General features: G+C 38.0%; 1 protein-coding gene across 1 annotated transcript in view; it reads left to right on the top strand.

Annotated features, from left to right (window-relative positions):
- COL4A3 (collagen type IV alpha 3 chain) overlaps nt 1–19,797 on the top strand; it is a 68,457-nt gene that overhangs the window by 11,044 nt on the left and 37,616 nt on the right. Inside the window, exons 2-16 of the mRNA XM_061365196.1 lie at nt 5,435–5,491; nt 8,073–8,162; nt 9,063–9,107; nt 9,568–9,612; nt 9,901–9,963; nt 10,727–10,780; nt 11,626–11,652; nt 11,890–11,967; nt 13,017–13,079; nt 13,559–13,594; nt 13,712–13,753; nt 15,197–15,274; nt 16,672–16,734; nt 16,921–16,977; nt 19,377–19,421. Of these exons, the coding sequence (XP_061221180.1) occupies nt 5,435–5,491; nt 8,073–8,162; nt 9,063–9,107; nt 9,568–9,612; nt 9,901–9,963; nt 10,727–10,780; nt 11,626–11,652; nt 11,890–11,967; nt 13,017–13,079; nt 13,559–13,594; nt 13,712–13,753; nt 15,197–15,274; nt 16,672–16,734; nt 16,921–16,977; nt 19,377–19,421 (843 nt within the window). The remainder of the gene's footprint in view (nt 1–5,434; nt 5,492–8,072; nt 8,163–9,062; nt 9,108–9,567; nt 9,613–9,900; nt 9,964–10,726; nt 10,781–11,625; nt 11,653–11,889; nt 11,968–13,016; nt 13,080–13,558; nt 13,595–13,711; nt 13,754–15,196; nt 15,275–16,671; nt 16,735–16,920; nt 16,978–19,376; nt 19,422–19,797) is intronic.

The following is a 19,797-nucleotide window of genomic DNA, read 5'->3' on the forward strand; positions in this document are numbered from 1 at the left end:
GTCGAGAGTCTGTGGGTGAGAATTAAGGGGCAGGCTGGCAGGGGCGATACTGTTGTGGGGGTCTGTTACAGGCCACCGGATCAGGGTGAGGAAGTTGACGAGGCCTTCTACAGGCAGCTGAGAGCGGCCTCACAGTCACAGGCCGTGGTCGTCGTGGGGGATTTTAACTTCCCTGATGTTTGCTGGAAGGACTACTCGGCAACCCAGCCGCAGTCCAGGAGGTTCCTCCAGTGTATGGATGATAACTTCCTCATGCAAATGGTGGATGAGCCAACCAGGAGAGGTGCGCTGCTGGATCTCATCCTCACTAACAAGGAGGGTCTGGTTGAAGGAGTGAAGGTTGAGGGCTGCCTTGGTTGCAGCGACCACGAGATGGTAGAATTCAGGATCTTGTGTGGTAGGGTCAGTAGAATAGCAAGTAGAATCGCAACCCTGGACTTTAGCAGGGCAAACTTTGGCCTCTTCAAGCGATTGCTAGGGGAAATCCCGTGGGCTAGGCTGCTTGAAGGGAAAGGGGCCCAAGATAGTTGGTTGACGTTCAAGGACTGCTTTTTCCGAGCTCAAGATCGGAGCATCCCGACACGTAGGAAGTCAAGGAAGAGGGTCAGGAGACCTGTGTGGCTAAATAGGGAATTGCTCGGTATGCTCAAGTGGAAGAGGAGAGTTTACAGGTCATGGAAGGAAGGGCTGGCCACTTGGGAAGAATATAAGGCTGCTGCTAGAGGATGTAGGAAAGCTGCTAGGATGGCTAAGGCCTCCTTGGAATTAAAGCTGGCGAGAGGGGTCAAGGACAGCAGAAAGAGCTTTTTCAAATACATGGCAGGTAAAACTAACACCAGAGGCAATGTAGGCCCGCTGATGAACGGGACGGGTGCCCTGGTGACAGAAGATACAGAGATGGCAGAGTTACTGAATGACTTCTTTGTCTCTGTCTACTCTGCCGGAGGCAGTCCTGAAGAGCCCTGTACCGCTGAGACCTCGGATGAAGATAGGTCAACGGAGCGGTCTGCCTTAGTCGATGAGGAATGGGTTAAAGACCAGTTGAGCAATCTGGATATCCATAAATCCATGGGTCCAGATGGGATGCACCCGCGGGTGCTGAGGGAACTGGCTGAGGTCATTGCTGGACCACTCTCCATCATCTTTACCAAGTCTTGGGAAACGGGAGAGGTGCCTGAGGACTGGAGGAAAGCAAATGTCACTCCTGTCTTCAAAAAGGGCAAGAAGGAGGACCCGGGTAACTATAGACCGGTTAGCCTCACCTCCATTCCTGGGAAAGTGATGGAACACCTTATCCTTGGTGCCATCTTAAGGCATATCAAGGATAAGAGGGTTATGAGGGGCAGTCAACATGGCTTCACCAAGGGGAAGTCGTGCTTGACCAATCTCGTAGCCTTTTATGAGGAAATAACACGGTGGATGGATGATGGCAGAGCGGTGGATGTGGTCTACCTTGACTTCAGCAAAGCGTTTGACACGGTCTCCCACAGCATCCTTGCGGCTAAATTGAGGAAGTGTGGTCTGGATGATCGGGTAGTGAGGTGGACTGTGAACTGGCTGAAGGAGAGAAGCCAGAGAGTTGTAGTCTATGGGGCGGAGTCTAGTTGGAGGCCTGTATCTAGTGGAGTGCCTCAAGGGTCGGTTCTGGGACCAGTATTATTTAATATATTCATCAACGATTTAGATGAGGGAATTGAGTGTACTATCAGCAAGTTTGCTGACGACACTAAGCTGGGAGGGGTGGCCGACACGCCAGAAGGCTGTGCTGCCATCCAGAGAGACCTGGACAGGCTGGAGAGCTGGGCGGGGAATAACTTGATGAAATATAACAAGGGAAAGTGTAGAGTCCTGCATCTGGGCAGGAACAACCCCAGGTTCCAGTATAGGCTGGGGAACGACCTGTTAGAGAGCAGTGTAGGGGAGAGGGACCTGGGGGTCCTGGTGGACGACAGGGTGACCATGAGCCGACACTGTGCCCTTGTGGCCAAGAAGGCCAATGGCATCCTGGGGTGTATTAGAAAGGGGGTGGTTAGTAGGTCGAGAGAGGTCCTCCTTCCCCTCTACTCTGCCCTGGTGAGACCTCATCTGGAATATTGTGTCCAGTTCTGGGCCCCTCAGTTTAAAAAGGACAGAGACCTGCTGGAGAGAGTCAAGCACAGGGCAACTAAGATGATTAAGGGAGTGGAGCATCTCCCTTATGAGGAAAGACTGAGGGAGCTGGGTCTCTATAGTTTGGAGAAGAGGAGATTAAGGGGTGACCTTATTAGTGTATATAAATATATAAAGGGGGAGTGTCACGAGGATGGAGCCAGGCTCTTCTCAGTGGCAAACAATGAAAGGACAAGGGGTAATGGGTACAAATTGGAGCACAAGAGGTTCCACTTAAACCTGAGAAGAAACTTCTTCTCAGTGAGGGTGACGGAACACTGGAACAGGCTGCCCAGGGAGGTTGTGGAATCTCCTTCTTTGGAGACATTCAAGACCCGCCTGGACACGTTCCTGTGTAACCTTATCTAGGTGTTCCTGCTCCGGCAGGGGGATTGGACTAGATGATCTTTTGAGGTCCCTTCCGATCTCTAACATACTGTGATACTGTGAAAAGAGTCTCATAGGTCTTGTAGTTACAGTTTTCAGATGCAAACTGAAATGCAGTAGCATTGAGAATGCAGTAGCTTGAGACATTCACCAGCCCTGTATAGCAGGAAAACACAGTACCTGCAATTTAAGACTACTTTTGTTGCATACTGTGTCTACAGCTTTCCTTGGAATGCTGAACACTGAACAGTTACCATTTTTATACTGCCTAGCAGACATGTACAAATATCTGTGTCACCTATTTGGGATTGAGGGTACCATTATTCAATAGGGAAGAAGAAAATTTATTATCTTTTAGACTATTCCAAATATATTTTGAGATATATGTCATTTTATCTTCTGGTATTTATGCTTAAAGGCTTAAGGTCCCTGCCATGTAACTTGGCAAATTTAGATTATCCAGTGCCAAGCTGATTGACCTTACCAAGAAGAAATCAGGATACTGTTTGTTGTTAGTTCTGCACTAGTGTTTATTCTTGTGTCTCTGGTGATATAATCATATTAATTAAAATAATAGCAAAGGTAGCATAGTCACATGGTTCTGTTTTACATGACACATTTGTTTTCCACTTGAATTCTAGATGTCAGATCAAGGGAAGAAAGTGTCTTCTTTATACACTGAAGAATTAAGTATTTAATGTTTGGTACTCTTTAAAAGTCTAGCTTAAAACATTAAGTAATCAACTATTGATCTGTCCACAGAACAAAGGCGGAGACAATCATTTGTTTCAGGATTTGTTTTTCGAGGGCAACTGATTCTAATTTTTGTTCTATTTTGTAAATGAATGTTTAAACAGCTGTTCACTTGAGGAATACCCTCTGCATCTATTTTTAAATGAATAGGTGGCATTATCTCGCCTAACTTCAGCCACCTAAAAGACAGACAGCTACTGTCAGTAGTTGTCTAGTCCATATTGAACAGCAAATACTTGCAGTATCTTTCGTCCATCCTAAAAGAGGCATCTAAGGAGATTGGATGACTTGTTCCAAACTAGGATGTCCAGTTTCCTTGTGTAGTTAAAGGAAAGAGATGAGCACCATGAATTGTTTAAGAAATTAAAGCAGCTAGCTGATACCACATACCTCAGGTCTGGAAGATAATAATAGAAGAAATTGATCCTAGTTTGTGGGAAGAAAATTCTTTAAATTGTTTGCCTGAACACATTGCTACAGGCAAATTTAAGTTGAATGACAATAGGACTTTATAATTTTAAAATGTAATGGAGAACTTTTTTTTTTCTCGCTGTCTTTTGTTTTCTGTTTTTTGAGAACACGACTTGAAAAGTTATAAATTTGGAACAGTGCTGCTGTTGTATTATGACCAGCTGTAGGGGTTAATTAATTCTGTTTTCAAGATCTAAATATAAATTTCATATCATACCATCTTAAAAGCTTTACTTTCGTAAGAAAAAATACAGTTCTTTTCTGAATTTTATGCAATTTAGAAAAATACCTTCATAACCAATACATATTAGCTGTCCTTTTCTTGTCTTTAACTTATAACATAGTATATGAGCATTGTGTTAAGCATATATACTAAGATGGAGGATAAACTGAAAAATAACTGTCTTTCTACAGCAGTACAATTAAGAAAGTCATTCAGCAAGAACTTAAAAACCAAAGAACTTAAGTGTACAAGGAAGGACAATAAATGCAGTTGACTCCACATTTCTATGAAATACATGGCTTAAATAATCAATTATATTTTAGTATGTATAATACTTATGTTAACAAAGAATTATTTTTCTTCTCTTCCACTCCACTGAAATAGAATATGCCACTGACATAGGATAGAGAAGTCTTTCGCAGAGTTGTCCCAGACAGACTGGGCTAGCACAAGTACTGAGTGCGTGATAGCTGTATCTGGGACAGGGCACAGAAGGGTTAAGTGTTCCCATGTTCACCCAGGATCTCACATATGCTTTGCAGCTCTTCTGAGCAACCTGCTACCACAACTACCTAGTGCATGAGACAGCTAATTTAGTCATAATGTCAATCCAGTTACCTACTGACTATCCTTGTCTGGGTTGTTAGTTTGGTTTTTTCACTTAGGTGTGAGCAATAAAAAACGGAATATTTCTTCATACTTGATTAATTTTAGAGTTTTCCAAATTGTAGTTGCTCCTAGATAGCCATGCCATATTCCATCAGCAGAGGCTCAGAGAGGTTTGGATGCTACAGTTCAACACTCAGCCCTCCAATGAAGGCTTTGAACTCCAGGCTTACCTGAAGACACAGACATGCTGGTAGCAGTTACATCCCAGGACTTGAGACTCAAATGGAGACATCATGTATGAGGGCACCAAATGTCACACAACTTGGCTCAGGAAACCTTCAGAATTAAGAACCAACAATATTGAGGGTCCTTTGTAATAGTATTAGGTACCATGAGCCAGCGTCAGGAGGTGAACATGGCTGCGAAAAATCAGAAAATTGTTGGTTGATTAAAATATAAAGAATATAATTGTAATAAAAACTGATATCAGTATATTTGTTTGTTACTATAATATTTTTCTTAAAGAATCATCAGTGTTTAGTGCTGTGAGCCCAAACTCTTGAATTCTTCACTTCATACTGATACTATAACCTTGGTGGTGTTAAGCATGGCTACTTGGCCTTCACCCCAACTACAAAATTAAATTAGTGCTCTTACCTATCTCAAAAGACAGGACAGAGGAATAATGAGCTCTTTTCCACTGTTGAGAGCATTTTTTTCTCAAGTTTTATTATCTGTGAAATAACTACCTTACTAAAACCACTGAGATCTCATTTGCCCCACACCAAACAACACAACAAGAAAAACAGTTTCATTATAAAGCTTTCCTTTTTTGTTTTTCAGAGCTGTGTATGCAAAGGTAAAAGTCCCTGCTTTTGTGATAGCATGAAAGGTAATAAGGTAAGAACAAATACATTTTTCCTCTTTACCATTAGCTTAATTCTGGGAATTGTTAACACATAGTTGTTTTGACATAGTAAGATAATGTGTGATCATACTCTGTCAGGAGAATATAGAGAAAATCATAAAAGGAATACATTACTTTACAGAATTCTGTTAAAATAACTCTGTGGACACTGTTTATCTAAGAAGACTTTTAGATTAGTTTTTTAAACTGCATTACTTTGTTTACAGCACTGCATGACATTTGAACACCAATACAAGAACAGCTTTCTGAAGCACTAGGTCCCTTTCACAAACTCCTAACAAATGCCCACAGATACTATTACCCTGGCAGCAGCTCTACTGTTAGAAATTTTATAATACCATCAAGAGTGTCATGTTCAGTGCTTCCCTCTTTCCATCTTTGGGCCTTGTCCATCTCTCCCCACCCCCTGCACACCCTTTTCCAGCTCCTGAAGGAAAGTTACATGTGCAGGCATTGAAGTGATAGAACAGCTTGCCAGCAGTGAGGGAACAGCATCAAATCCATCAAAAGTAATAGAGCCGCAGCTCTGCCTGTTGCCAATAGTACTTTGGCAGAGGCTCGGAATGGCTTTTAGACTAACTTGAATTAAGCAAATGCCAAAAATTCTTTCAAACTCCTGCTTGTAGTTGGAAAAACAACTGATTCACAAATGAAAGGGGCGTTATTGAAGCAGTCATGGTTGAAATTCAGGCTACCTGTGGACACAGTGATCACCATATTAAACCTTATCTGTAGGTTCCAGACATCTGTATAGACTTAGGATTGTGATTAGTCCCACTGTTCAACACATTTGCCTGTTAAAGAGTTACTCACAACTTTTGTTCTGTACATTTATTACCAAGAAAAAATGTCATAGTGCACCACAGAGATCACTGCCAGTTTTGCTTTTAATTTCAGTGTTGGAGGGAAGTTACCTCTAAGTAAATATGTTCATAATTAAAACATATTTTCTTAGGTGGGAAAGGATAGTATACTTGTGTCTTTGGTAAAATCTCCATGCTTATTTTTCATGTTCTTAGTTGATCTAACATGACTTTGTCTTAACCAGTGAAATTGAGACCAGGTAAAAACTAGTAAAAATACGAAATATTGGTAAGAATGAACACCCACAATTTGTCTTCATCAGCTCCATGTTAAAGCAACTGAGAAATTAGTAGGTAAGAGTTAATCATTGTTTACACTGATGTTTTTCAGGCAGCATTGGAAAGTCAGGACAACTTCATTAATCAGTGTGCTTTGATAACTGTTTGATGTTAAGAAACTTTCCAACTCAAGAATCAACAAGGATCTTGTTGATCTGTCAAGAAGAATCTGTGGATAAAATTGCCTGTACTGTATGAAGGGGAATGAAACTGTCAGGAGAGCGCAGTGCTGCTCTCCATCTAGAGAGCAGCCCATGGCTTGCTTCAGTGAGGGTATAGCAAGTTCAGCGGAGGAAGATAAAGGACTTCTTCCTGTTTTCTGTGAGTTAGTACCACACCCCCTCCAGTGGCACGTCTTGGTATAGCATCATCCTTATTTGCCTTCTTCGGGACGCTGGTGAATGAAATAAACGATTTGTTACAGAAAACTGTGCCGGTTTAGGGTACAGATCTCACAGACACTTTACGATGCAATTCTTATTTTGATTTCTGTTAAAATATTCTGTGGTTATAGTCTTTTTTTTTTTTTAATGATTCCGAAGCTATATAAGATCTGGTCAGTTTGTGGGATTTTGAAGGGCAGGAATTGGTGATAGGACAAGACAAGGTAATTGGCTTCCCTGGGACTTCTTTAGGACCCTACCTTGTACACTGAATAATAAGATACCAGAACTTCTGCACAGCAAAATTTTTTTGTATAACTCTCCTCTGATAAAGCAGTAAGAAAATTGACTCTGAGAATTGATAACCCTATGCTCTCTCTTCCTTGTCATGTTGTGATGTAAAAGGTCATGGATAGGCAGCTTTTCACTGATGTAAAATTGAGCATGCTAAATTGCTGCTATCTAAAGAGCTGAAACACCTTTTCTGTGAGTTTCCAGGCTTGAAGCACTTTATTTTAATCAAAATAAGACTTGCATTTTCATTATATTTTAACTAAAAAACTCAAAATGCCCCTTGCACTGTAACTTAGCCTCCTGTATTATATTGTGTAGCTTTAATCTTCTGTGTTTTCTTTACACGATGATTTGAAGCAGACCTTCCTGTAGAGAAGCAGCCATTACGTTTGCGAGCTACAAATTAGGCTACTGTGGTAGATTTGGATTTGTGTTGCTTGTAGTGACTAAACACAGTATAGAAATACTAACAAGGAGTATATATTAGATACTTTCTTAAACTTTTCATGTTGGCAATTAACTTCTGTACTCTGCAAAATCTTGAGTACTGTTGTGTTCTGATATCTTCAACCATACTTATACCACAGAGGCAGGACCACAAACACAGGTCAGTATGGGCAAGGCTAATGTATCTGCCACAGTAGCAGAGAGGTATCTCAAAATTAAGAGTTACTGAAAGTAATGACTGCCTTTTCATTGATATTTTAAGAACTTCATTCTCTTAATATTTACAGGGTGAAAAAGGCTATCCTGGTATTCCAGGTCCACCTGGTCATAGAGGCTTTCCTGGTCCAGAAGGGCCTCCAGGGCCACAGGGACCAAAGGTAAGTGTATGAGAGAGAGACAGATAAACTACTGTGCTGCATAGTGAGCTATGACTGGCTAGAGAATACTATTTTAAGAAACAAAACTAAACCAAAACCTGCTTCAGAGTCCATGCAGTTCTGTACATTCCCCGTTTTCATTCCAAGAAAAATTTCTTATTATCAGTAAAGCTTGAAACAAATCTAGCAGGTTCTGTCTAGACTGTGCTGTGGCATGCTTTTCTGCCTTCTTTCAGCCTTGCTCTCTCATCCTGCTTAGCCTCCTTTCAGCCTGCTCTTGGCTTTTCTTTCCATCCAAAACAGTACTGGTGAGAGTGGCTGTTACATACATATACCTGATCATTACATGGATATCACTCATATATGGGAGCCTTCCATCTATTTCCTCACAGGGGAGCACTTCCAGGTCTCACAGTTTGGGTAGATACATAGCATATGTATATGCTTTCTTAACATACCCTGTTGGGGTTTTTTTGCCTATGGTGAGATGTATCATATATAGTTCATTAGGAGGGCGGTGAGGCCCTGGAACAGGTTGCCCATCCCTGGCAGTGTTCAAGGCCAGGTTGGATGAGGCTTTGAGCAGCATGACCGAGTGGAAGGTGTTCAGGTGCATGGCAGGAGGGTTGGAACTGTATGATCTTTAAGGTCCCTTCCAACTCAAACCATTCTATGATTCTATGGTATATCCCCTGTACACACTGAATGGGAGGGCAAGACACCATGATTTATTCAAGTTGTATGAAATGCTTGTTTGCTTTAGAGTCTGTAATAGGCAAATCACTTATTTGTATAGTTTTTTGTGCACGTGTTGGTATTAAAAATGTTGCATGATCAGTTGACATGTACATGCTTTTTCTCAATTGCATTAAAACACATTGTTTTCCATTTGTGATCTAGGGTTCTCCAGGGTTCACAGGCTTAGTTGGACCCAAAGGTATACGAGTAAGTATATTTTAAACAAACTAGTTTGTATTAAATACCATGCTAAATGCCAACTTGCTTCAGTAATTTGCAAAAAATAAAACCAAAACATTACATATAATTTTAAAGTATTTTTAACATTTATGACATACGGTATGCACATGCATTATCTATTTTTTATTTTTTGCTGCATCTTATGGACAAGGTTCAAATTGAATTTATTTAGTAGTGGGGTGTGCTGTGAAAAAGTCAGACTAGAATTCCCTGAAGATTTGTTTTGGGTTTTTTTCTGTGGGCAAATCCGATCTATGTTAACAGTGCATAAGCTACCACTCTACTTGGGTCACCATCAGAGGGATAAGGAAATAATGATCTTTTGATAGAATCATACTTGCATTCATTGTTCTTATGAATGCAATCAAAAGAAAAATTGCATTATGAGCTTTTGCTTAATATTATTCTTTGGGTTTTATGTCATTAGGGAGTCCCAGGAATACCTGGATTTTCAGGTCCCCCAGGCCTTCCAGTAAGTAAAAATTAAACCGATTTAACTATTTATCTCTTACTGCAGTCTTTAGTACAGTTTTCCTCAGCCCAGCATGCTCACTCTAGTCTTAACATCAGCATTTTCTCTGTCAATTAGCCTAGAGAGAAAAATCTTAGCATCATTAATTCTTGCTCCTTGTAATGATTTAAGAACACACTGTAATCTCTCAGGTCTTGGGAAACGCTGCTCCGCAATAAACTCCTTCAGTGTTGCTGTAATGTGAATGTGCAAAACCAGAACTTGTATCAATTTTGTACTTCTTTTTAGGGTGAACCGGGCAGTGTTGGACCTCCTGGGCGTCCAGGGGTTCCAGGATGCAATGGCACAAAGGTATAAACCAAGCTAGATGTCATGGAGATTGTGTTTGACTATGCTTGGGAACGGTCAAAAAGCATTCTGAATTTTAACCCTGATATACAAAAGCTTTGATTTGTTATGGTTTGTGACTTTATCACTGGGAAAAATTTGACTCACAAGGCCCAAGGAAGAAAAATGTAGCCTTTTTGTGTAAGATAGATAATTAAATAATGCATGTTAATGGTCTTTTCTAAAGTTAAGAATAATGTTTATATTTTGACAGATAAAAGCATTTCATTAAATTCAGAAGACCTAATCAGCTTTGTCCCACCTGTCCTTCTGTTGAAATGTGTTAGAGAAGAGATAAATGGTTCATTAATTTTATTTCATCAGTATCTAGCTTGCAGTTGACAATTAAATCCTGAAAGCAATTAAAAGAAAAGGCTTAATGTTAAGTTACGGATTTACTAGCTTTCCTTTACTCTATGACAAATGCTTCCAGCATTCTGAAAGAGGGAGTCAAAAGAATGCCTACAACAGAAAATCATACCTTTCTAGTGAAACAGTAAACTGATCTGACATAGACAGATTAGACATCAGCTAATAAATCCTACTGTCTAGGATAGGTATCAGGACCCATACAGTGAAGCTGTTCCACTTCTAGCAAATATGGTGGTAATGCAATTCACACTTTTAGTATGGTAACATAAGAAACTTCTTTTGTAATCACACTTGCTAAAATCAGACCAAATAATAAACACTAATATGCATTAACAGTCACTGTTATTACTTTCAGGGCGATCAAGGTTTTCCAGGTCTTCCAGGTAGAAGAGGTGCTCCAGGTGTTCCAGTAAGTGTTTGTGAAATTGTTTGTGTGTATTTCCACCACATAAATAATCATATTTCCACCACATAAATATTCACTGAGGGAGTGCAAAGCCTCACATTAGCTGGTATTTACAACAGTTGAAATGTATAAGTATCCCCATTCTACTGATACGAAAACTGTGGTAAGGAAGATGAAGTTAAAAGTAATGCTTTATTGACTGCATGTTGGGCCTCAACTAAAGTGCATGCAGATTTGGTCTTTAGTGTCTCAAGGGATGTTCAAGAAAATTTACCACTCAGATCTCTAAGGGTGTCCAATATACATCTAGTAGATTGCAGTTTCAGTTCATGCCTAAATATCTTTGAGGATATGGCCCAATTAAGTCAATTAAGAACCAGGAATTAAACATAGAACCTCTCTTTCTGGGTACTTTGATTTAACCCTAGATTTGTTTTTTCTCTGTAGAAATGTGTCTTTAAAAGAAGTTTTTAAACTTCTAAACAAATAGAAAAGGAATGCTGTCCTTCAAGTTCCAGTGACTTCAAATCTAATAACTTCTAAACATAATCTTTACTTTACCAGCTCTCCTGTTTTTTATTTATTTTTTTTTATTTTATTAAGGTCAGGCTTCAAAACTGCTCTGCCTTTACTTGTAGAGTTGTTACTGTGAGACAAGTCTATTTTTCAACAATATGCCCTTTCTTCTTAAATTGAAGTCTGGTACATTAAACATGTACCTGGCTATATACAACATCCATGAAAATAAATCACTTTAGGATCAGTGAACTTAGAGAATATTCATGTGTCCTTTCACCACTGTCTCTTTCACTTCTCTATTTTACTAACATAATTGTTCTTCTCTCTAGGGTATTGCTGGCATCAAAGGAGAGAAGGTCAGTTATTTACACCATATAACATGAAATATTTATTGGTGATTAGCAACTTGTGTCTATGCTCACTGATGGAAGAGTTCTTAACATCTCCATTCGTGGGAAACAGAAGGTTTACCATTAAGAAAAAGCAATCAAAAAGTTTGGATGCTTTATCCATACTAGTTGCATTAGAGCATCTATTCCATTACAAAGTTCTGCAGCATAACTTTGAATCTTCCTCATTATCTAATTGTCCAGGGGTGCCCTGCAGATGGATATAACCAAGTGCATGATGCAAAAGGTGATCCTGGATTGCCAGGAATGCCTGGACTTCAGGTAATACAGGTTTAATTCAAACTGTGAGAGATATATATCTACATGTGAAAATATATGTGTACATATATATATATAAATATTTAAAACACGTTATACATAATGTGTGTATGTTAGGTTTGGGATATTACATGTAATTTATATGTATTACATATTTGATACAGATACAGTTTGGTTTCTTTACAATTATTTCACTAATTTATAAATGAGAAAATAATTATGTGTCTTAAAGATAAATTTTAACTTTATATAATCCAATTAATACTATGTATTCAAAGTCTTTCTGCTGCCTTTACAAACCAGAGTGCCCCAAGACAATAGTAATGAATTTTGCCATCAGAACCAATAGTGTCCGTTATGTGTAAGTGAAGTGAGACAGGAAAGTCAGGTTTCAAACAAACAACAGTACTTCAGAAATGAAGACAAAATGGTCATAAATTTAGGGGTTTACTCCTACATATAGAACAGTTGAAAGGGATCTACAACAACCATCTAGTTCAACTGTAAAATGCCCCATGAAGTAAGATTTAGAGCAGCTCAACTTACAGAGTACTAGAAAGGACTGTGTGATCCATATTAAAAAACGGAGATCAGTGGGAGAAGGCAAGCAGACATTTCTTTTGACTGTTGTAAAATAATTGGAGGACAGTAGGAAAATAAAGGAAAATATAGAAAAATGAAGGAAAATAAAAATCTAATAATTTCTTTGAAAATGAAGCTTTGAGGTATAGATTTTATTGCATAGAATATTTGAAAAATTAAAAGCTTATTATGGCTAACAATAGGACTACATGGATCATGAGAATATCCACAATTAAATAGGACGTACATGCTGACTTGAGTAGTTTAGAGCAGATATTTTCTCATGTTTCAGAACATACGCAAGCCAATGAAGCAGTGAAGAGAAATTATATTTCTGTGTTATCCTGAGACATGGAAAGGAAATCCAGAGGCAATGCTGTTCCTCTGTTTGTTACTCAGTTCATTGAGTTTATCACTGTGCTGTGCTTGTCATCTTGCCAGGAGATTTAGTCTCTTCTTTTAACATACAGGGTGCCCAGGGTGCTCAAGGATATCCTGGAGAAATTGGACCACAGGGCCCTCCAGGTGCTCCAGTGAGTATGAATTTGTCTTACCTGTTACTTTAACCTTTGATCTTCCCAGTAATCTATGGAATTACACAGATAAAAGCACTGGACTCTCACAGACATGTTTGAGATCTAGAGGCATACATGCAAAATCCATATCCCTCTGCACATATCTGGGGTTTGTTACGTTTTTTTTTTTTCCCCAGTTTCTTTTGATTCATTTTATCCATGATAATTTCCACATTTTCAGAAGAATCCATGTCCACATAGACATAAATTTTAATTTATAAATAATTACCCATAAGGTCACTTTAAGTACTAACGTGTGCAACTGTAAGAGAGATGTATGTATTTGCAAATAGGCTGTACAGACATTCTGTCACAACAAATCGTGGCTATAAAGATGAAAGAATAAAACTAGTGATGTAACTCACGCAAAAATTGGATACTTCAAAACACCTACATTGGTGCTGAAGAATGCAATTCTTTTTTTCCTTTTTTTGTAGGGTATGCCAGGGAAAGCAGGACCTCCTGGACCTAAGGTAGTCTGAGATTGGTAATAAAAATGAAAACTTCCTATTATGTGTAACACCAATTAACTCATTTTATAGGTGTTTTTAAAATCTAAAAAATTGTAACGTTTGGGCATTTTTTTACAGGGTCTTATGGGATTGAAAGTAATAGGAGCCAAAGGAAGAAAGGTAATTGTATAAAATGCCTAAATTATTCTTTTTTCAGTTTTGTTTCTGTTTTCTGCTTTTTCTGATATACTGTGATGAAGTGTTTGCGGAGAGTTAAGTACTGTGAGATAAAAATTTTCAGTATATATGTGAAGTCTTTTATTGGAAGATGGAAACATGGCCATTCATACCTAAGAACAAACTGTTTTCATGTAAGAGCCAATGATATAAACTTCCTGATAGAAGGGTAGAAACCCAAGAGGAGCCAGTAGTTAATATTTACTAAGAAATAGCATAAAATTCAATATTATTTGCACAGTGTTCCTAAATGCTTATCTAAGCATGTAAACATTGGTAAATACATAGCATCTGTAGACTCACAGCTTCTTATGTTCAACATCTTTTCAGTGTCAGCCTGTACGCTGCTAGAAAACCTCCCAGATTCTGAATAGAAATTGGATGACTTGTCATCCATATTCTTACTCGTATCCCATATAATTGATGTTAAGCTAGAAATGACTGTGAATACATATATTGACTCTCTGGACCTCATCTGCAGCTGGAGAACCAGTGTAATCTGTCTAAAGTTCCTTTCAAGACCTTGAGGCATCATCTCACACGTTAGCTGGTCTGCACAGATTCAGCTGTGAACAGAAACAGCACTATCTGACAGTGGGATTGTTTCTAACTTTGTAATTACTACTGGGCATGTGCTAGAAGCTTCCTGGGAAAATTTGTATAAATAGAATTGATTATTCATTGGGATTAGCTCAGGTGAACATGAAGCATGTGGCTTTCTTATGAAAGAGTGATGCATTCTTTGATGTTACTCTGCAGTTGCATGCAAAGACATGTCACTGGCTTAAAATCACTGGGAATTATAGATGTGTTTTTGTTGAGCTCCACAGGAAAGACCACATTTAGGACTTTCCCTATTCTAAAAGATCCTTAATGAAAAAGTGTACTTCAATATTAATGTTTTCAGTTAAACACATATGGAAGGTAATTGTATCGGTCAGCACTGTTACAGTCATCTTCCTGTAGTTCACAGACTTCAGTTTTGAGCATGTCATCTAAGGCAGTTAATGTATTTTATTGTTTGACTTAATCAGTTTGAGACAAAAGCTTTAATTAAGGAGATAATTTCATTTTATATAGAGTTAAAATGATTATATAACTTTTAAACAAAGAGTATTAAAAATTCAAGCTAATTCTAGATACTTCAACAGAAATCAGCGTATGCATTTTTATATTTCCCAGATAGGACAATGTTTTCATAGTAGTCTTAAATCTCCCATATGTCTTTTTTTTGTTTTAAGATAAATAGCAAGGAAATAGAAATGTTACATGTGTTAACAGCAAAGTGTAATGACAGAAAAATTATCATAAATTCAAAAGTATAGCGATAGTAATTAGAAACAATAAAAACACACTGCTTATAATTGCTCTATTTTTTTTTCCAAGGGTGACATTGGTTTAACTGGACCCCCTGGACCCCCAGGAACTGTTATTGTGACATTAAGTGGACCAGACAACATGACGGTAGTAAAATTGTTAAACATTACATTCAGATAAGCCATCTTACTAGGTTGTACTAGGACTTACTAGGTTGTACTACTTTTTCATCTTTATTGTTCCAATAGCATTTTCTTTTGCCCATCCTGACATTTCTCAGACTTGTTTAATTAGATACCATGCTCTTATTAGAGTATGCTGTACAGCCAACTCAGCTTATTAGTAAAACACTTGATGTGGATCTCTGAGTACACAAAAAGTAAACCACTTTTAGCCTCACCAAATCAACACACGTTTTCAGAATAGCTATCAGAGCCACAGCTGCATTGATCTCTGGGCCTTGCCACTGAAAATATCAGGACATTCAGCTTCCAGAGTTTCACAAAAGCATGTAAGTTCATGTACATTTCATAGTTTCTCTCACTGGTTTTACTGGAACATGAATAATTGTGGACAGTGTTGGAAAAACAGTGAGAACTGGAGAAAGGAAATACTCTGATTAAGCTTGCATTTTAATTATTGCTTTGTGAATTAAAATTCTTGCATTTTATCCTTATATAGGACTTAAACAGTGGTAGTTCATACAGTTTTAAGTCTTCACATATTAACAGAACAAGTCTACAACTGCTTATTGACTGTTTTCCTTATTTAATTTGCATCTAATCCATGGAGTTATCAAAACTCTCTCTCCATTATGTGCTAAAATAAAACTTAATTGTGCATCAAGACTGTATTGGGGAGGGCAGAGAATGATTGTAAAAGCAAGGTTCAACTTTTAGACAGAGCTGCAATTCTCTGTTTAAATAAAATCAAAACCACTTGGAGTACTTCCCCATCATAGTTGTGGAAGTTTATCATGGGGGAATGGTGGTTTTTCAGAGACACTTGGTGTTAAGGTTCAAAAACCTCTTACGTATATAGTTTGGGCCATGAGTCTAACCAGGTAATAACTAGGCAGTCTATGAACTTTGACTTTACAGTGACCTTAGGATGTGGCCCAATATATAATAGTACTACACAGTAGGGTAATTTAATCCTGAGCCCACAGTGTCAAGGATTGTGTGGGTAACAACTGCATTTACATATTGGAGGTAACTAGCTTCAGTGAACCAACTGGGCTGTATATTTTTCACTTGGAATTTGTTTCCATCTGTGAGGATACTTACTCCAGTCCCTCTGTATCCAATCACAAGTAGGTTATTTTGAACTTGCTATGTTCAGACATATCTGTAGAGCCAGTTTCTTTTTCAAACAGTGTAGATTTCAGCAGGAGTGCTGGTTTGAAGGTTCTGTTTCTTAGTAATTTAAGTAGAACCATCTCTGCTTGAAGAAGTTTGATGTTAACATAAGGATTTCCTATTTTTAAAACTTGAGTGTTAAAAGATCCAAGAGACCATATTAAAATTTTACTTTCTGTGTAATAGGACTTGAAAGGAGAGAAAGGAGATAAAGGATCAAGAGGACTTCCAGGGCCAATGGGGTTTACAGTAAGTGACCAGAAGTAAATCCAGATGTTCAGATGTTCTATTCTAGAATAGAATATAAATTAATAGCATTCTAACTGTACTTAATTTTTAGACTATTTTTAAAGATAACAAAATTATAAAAGGTACATTTAATTTAGAAAAGGTGCGTCTCAATATGTATGTATCTTGAGTATGGTTTTATTACAGGGGCCAGTTGGTGATTCTCAAAGTGAAAAGGGTGACCGAGGAGAACCCGGAGTACAGGTATGTGTAAAGAATTGAATACATATGTTAGTCTTTTCTGAAGATCAGTTTTGCACTGGTGTTGCTCTCCAGCTTTTGTTTCAGTGCCACTGAGTGATTTTTCTTAGACTCAAAAGCTCTTTCATCCAGTAAAGCTGACCAGAGAGCTGAAAGTCAGATCACTGTTCTTACAGGTTCACGTACCATGAGTACATGAAATAAAAGTCAGGTGATGGTGGATGGACTTCTATTTGTTTTGCTGTAAAGTTTCTACTGTTGAAACTTAATTAAAAAAAAAAAAAGTGGTCTTTGAACATGGACTGGTTTTATAGTGCCAGAGTATTCATAGAAGAGAATTAAAACCACTGCGTTTACTTAAGGCAGTAGAGTTAAATTAGCATGCTCAATCAGCAAGTACGTGGGGATGTGAAGAAAGTTATAAGGGAATTATTCTCTTAAGGGGATAATATGAGAAAAAAACATATGTTTATTTTAAAAAGCATATACATTAATAATTTATTGGTGTATATCTACATTTTGAAGGGAATTAAATAGAAAATTGCCATTTCACATTCAAATGGCTTTCAAAGTTTCAGATAAAAACTAATCAATGAAAGATGCAAGTTCTTGGTAACTAAAACTAAGTGAATTTATAACAGTTCAATAATATTTAATTAGGGAAGAACCCTAAAATAGCCAAATAAATTACACTTTTCTTGTAACGTTTTCAGAACAAAGCACTTTAATATCAGATACATTTTGATATCAGTAGTAAGAAAATCAGTTTTCAAATGAAATATTTCATTCAGTCCAAACATACATATTTTGAAACTTCTCCTGTACTTCTTGTGGTTGCAATAAATTTATTTTACAAGGAAAGGTAGCAAGACACACCAGTGCTACCTTTAGATTGCCCTTTTTTCAATTGCATGGTACTATAACAATGATTATGCTAACTTGATTGTCATTTTTATTATTCCTATACATTACGAAAATTTTAATTTTGATTTGAGTTACTGGTGTACAGTAAGAAAAGTTATTGCTAACCAATGTATGGTATTCTTCCTCCATCTTCTATGTTTCTTATGTCTTCTTGCGTAAGCCCAGTCCTATCATGCAGTGTTTTTTAGAACTCTTCTTAGTTGACCTCTCCCTTCTTCCTTTGTGGAGGAAATGGTAGAGCACTCTTCCTTTTCTGCGTATTGATCTTGAAGAATGCTAAGAAAACAGAAATTGTGTAAAGATACTGACTGACTGGCTATTCTAAAATGAAAACAAAATCTTTCCTTTGCTATTGGAATTACATCAGTGAGCACAAAATATCAAACGCTGCAGATTTTATATTCTAGGAGAAAACATTATTTTTGCAAGGAAGTTTAGAAACTGGTCACATCATTCTAGCTCCCCTCCTTCTCTTATAAAAGGGTATCATGTTTTATAAGGTCTGCATTGTTTGAGTATTGCTGTTTTTTCATGAGGTTTACATCATAATTCATGGTCTGGTCATCATTTCAAAAATCAAGTTTCATTGATCTATTCTGTGCAAAACAAATTTCTAAGATGTACTTTCCCCCCTGTTGTTCTGAGCTTATAATCTTCCGCCCCCCCCTTTTATCTTATCACTACCTTCCTGCTGTGGATTTTAATGGATCGGTTTTTCCTCACTTCTGCCTTCAAGGTGGCAAGCAGGGTATCCGTATTCATAATTAGGTTTACATTTCATTCTGTTTCTCTCCCCATTTTTCCCCCTTCTCTCACTTCCCTTTGTCTCTTTTTTTTTTTTGTTTTGTTTTTGTTGTGAATTGCTTGACTTGTATTGTTGCCACACTAGATACCAGGACCTCAGTGGAAGGCTGTCTGATGTGCTGAGTGCCATAGGAAACTGGAGATACCTCTGGCATGCTGCCTCCTTCTGTTTTTACTTTTCCATCTACTGCCCTTCTTCCAATCCCTTTGAATTGCACTCCCTATTCTTTTTCAATAAATAACTTCTCTTCAAGTCACTTCTTAACCCCATTTCCTGCAAGAGAACAATTTCCTTTTAGTGTCTTTCATTGCTTACCACTAGAAGGGCTGCTAGCTGATGTATTATAATTTGTCTTGCTTCTGCAAGGACCTGATTTTTGCCCCAGGCTTTCTGCACTTGCCTGGCACTTTGTGCTAGTGAAGTGTCTGCCTCAACTAACCCTCCACAGGAAAAGGAATGTCCAGGGGGATATCTTATTATAATATCAGTTTTAAGAGCATCAATTATGATTAGAAATAATGAGTATTTTAAAAATAATAGCTTTTCAAAATCTGTAAAGACCTAAAATACAGTTACCTGCACAGCATTTAGTTGTTGTACTCTTTGAATACAATAACCCCTCTTAGGATCTTCTTCATTTATTTCTACTTTTTGTTATGTTTTTCCTTTGTAGGGTAAACCGGGAAGAGATGGTGCCCCAGGTCCACCTGGCTTACCGGTAAAGAAGGAAAGCTTTTAAATGTTTTCTAAGTAATAGTCGTCTGTTTATCATGGTCATATCTTCCTGTCATGGCTTTTTCCCATAGCAGAATTTGTTTGAAAATGTTGATTTGCATACGCTGTGAAACATTTCCTTTTACACAGCTGGCGTTGGGACATGCCATGTTGTCAGAGATGTATGCAGGAGAGAGAGGCTCAGTTCATAGGTGGTGTCTTTTCTGTGTAAAATAAAAAGACCTGTTGCTTGCTGCTGCCTAATGAGTGTGAGGCACAGTCCAAGTTATGACAAATTAATTTTACTGACTTCCACTCTGGTTAGTCAAATTGAGTTTTTTGCAAAAGGTTTATAATTTTACTTCAGCATAAATCCAGAA

This window comes from Neopsephotus bourkii, unplaced genomic scaffold (genome assembly GCF_033783945.1).
Source record: "Neopsephotus bourkii isolate Nb327-2 ecotype Australia unplaced genomic scaffold, CSIRO-AGI_Nbou_v1 NB_1279, whole genome shotgun sequence".
Taxonomy (NCBI): domain Eukaryota; kingdom Metazoa; phylum Chordata; class Aves; order Psittaciformes; family Psittacidae; genus Neopsephotus; species Neopsephotus bourkii.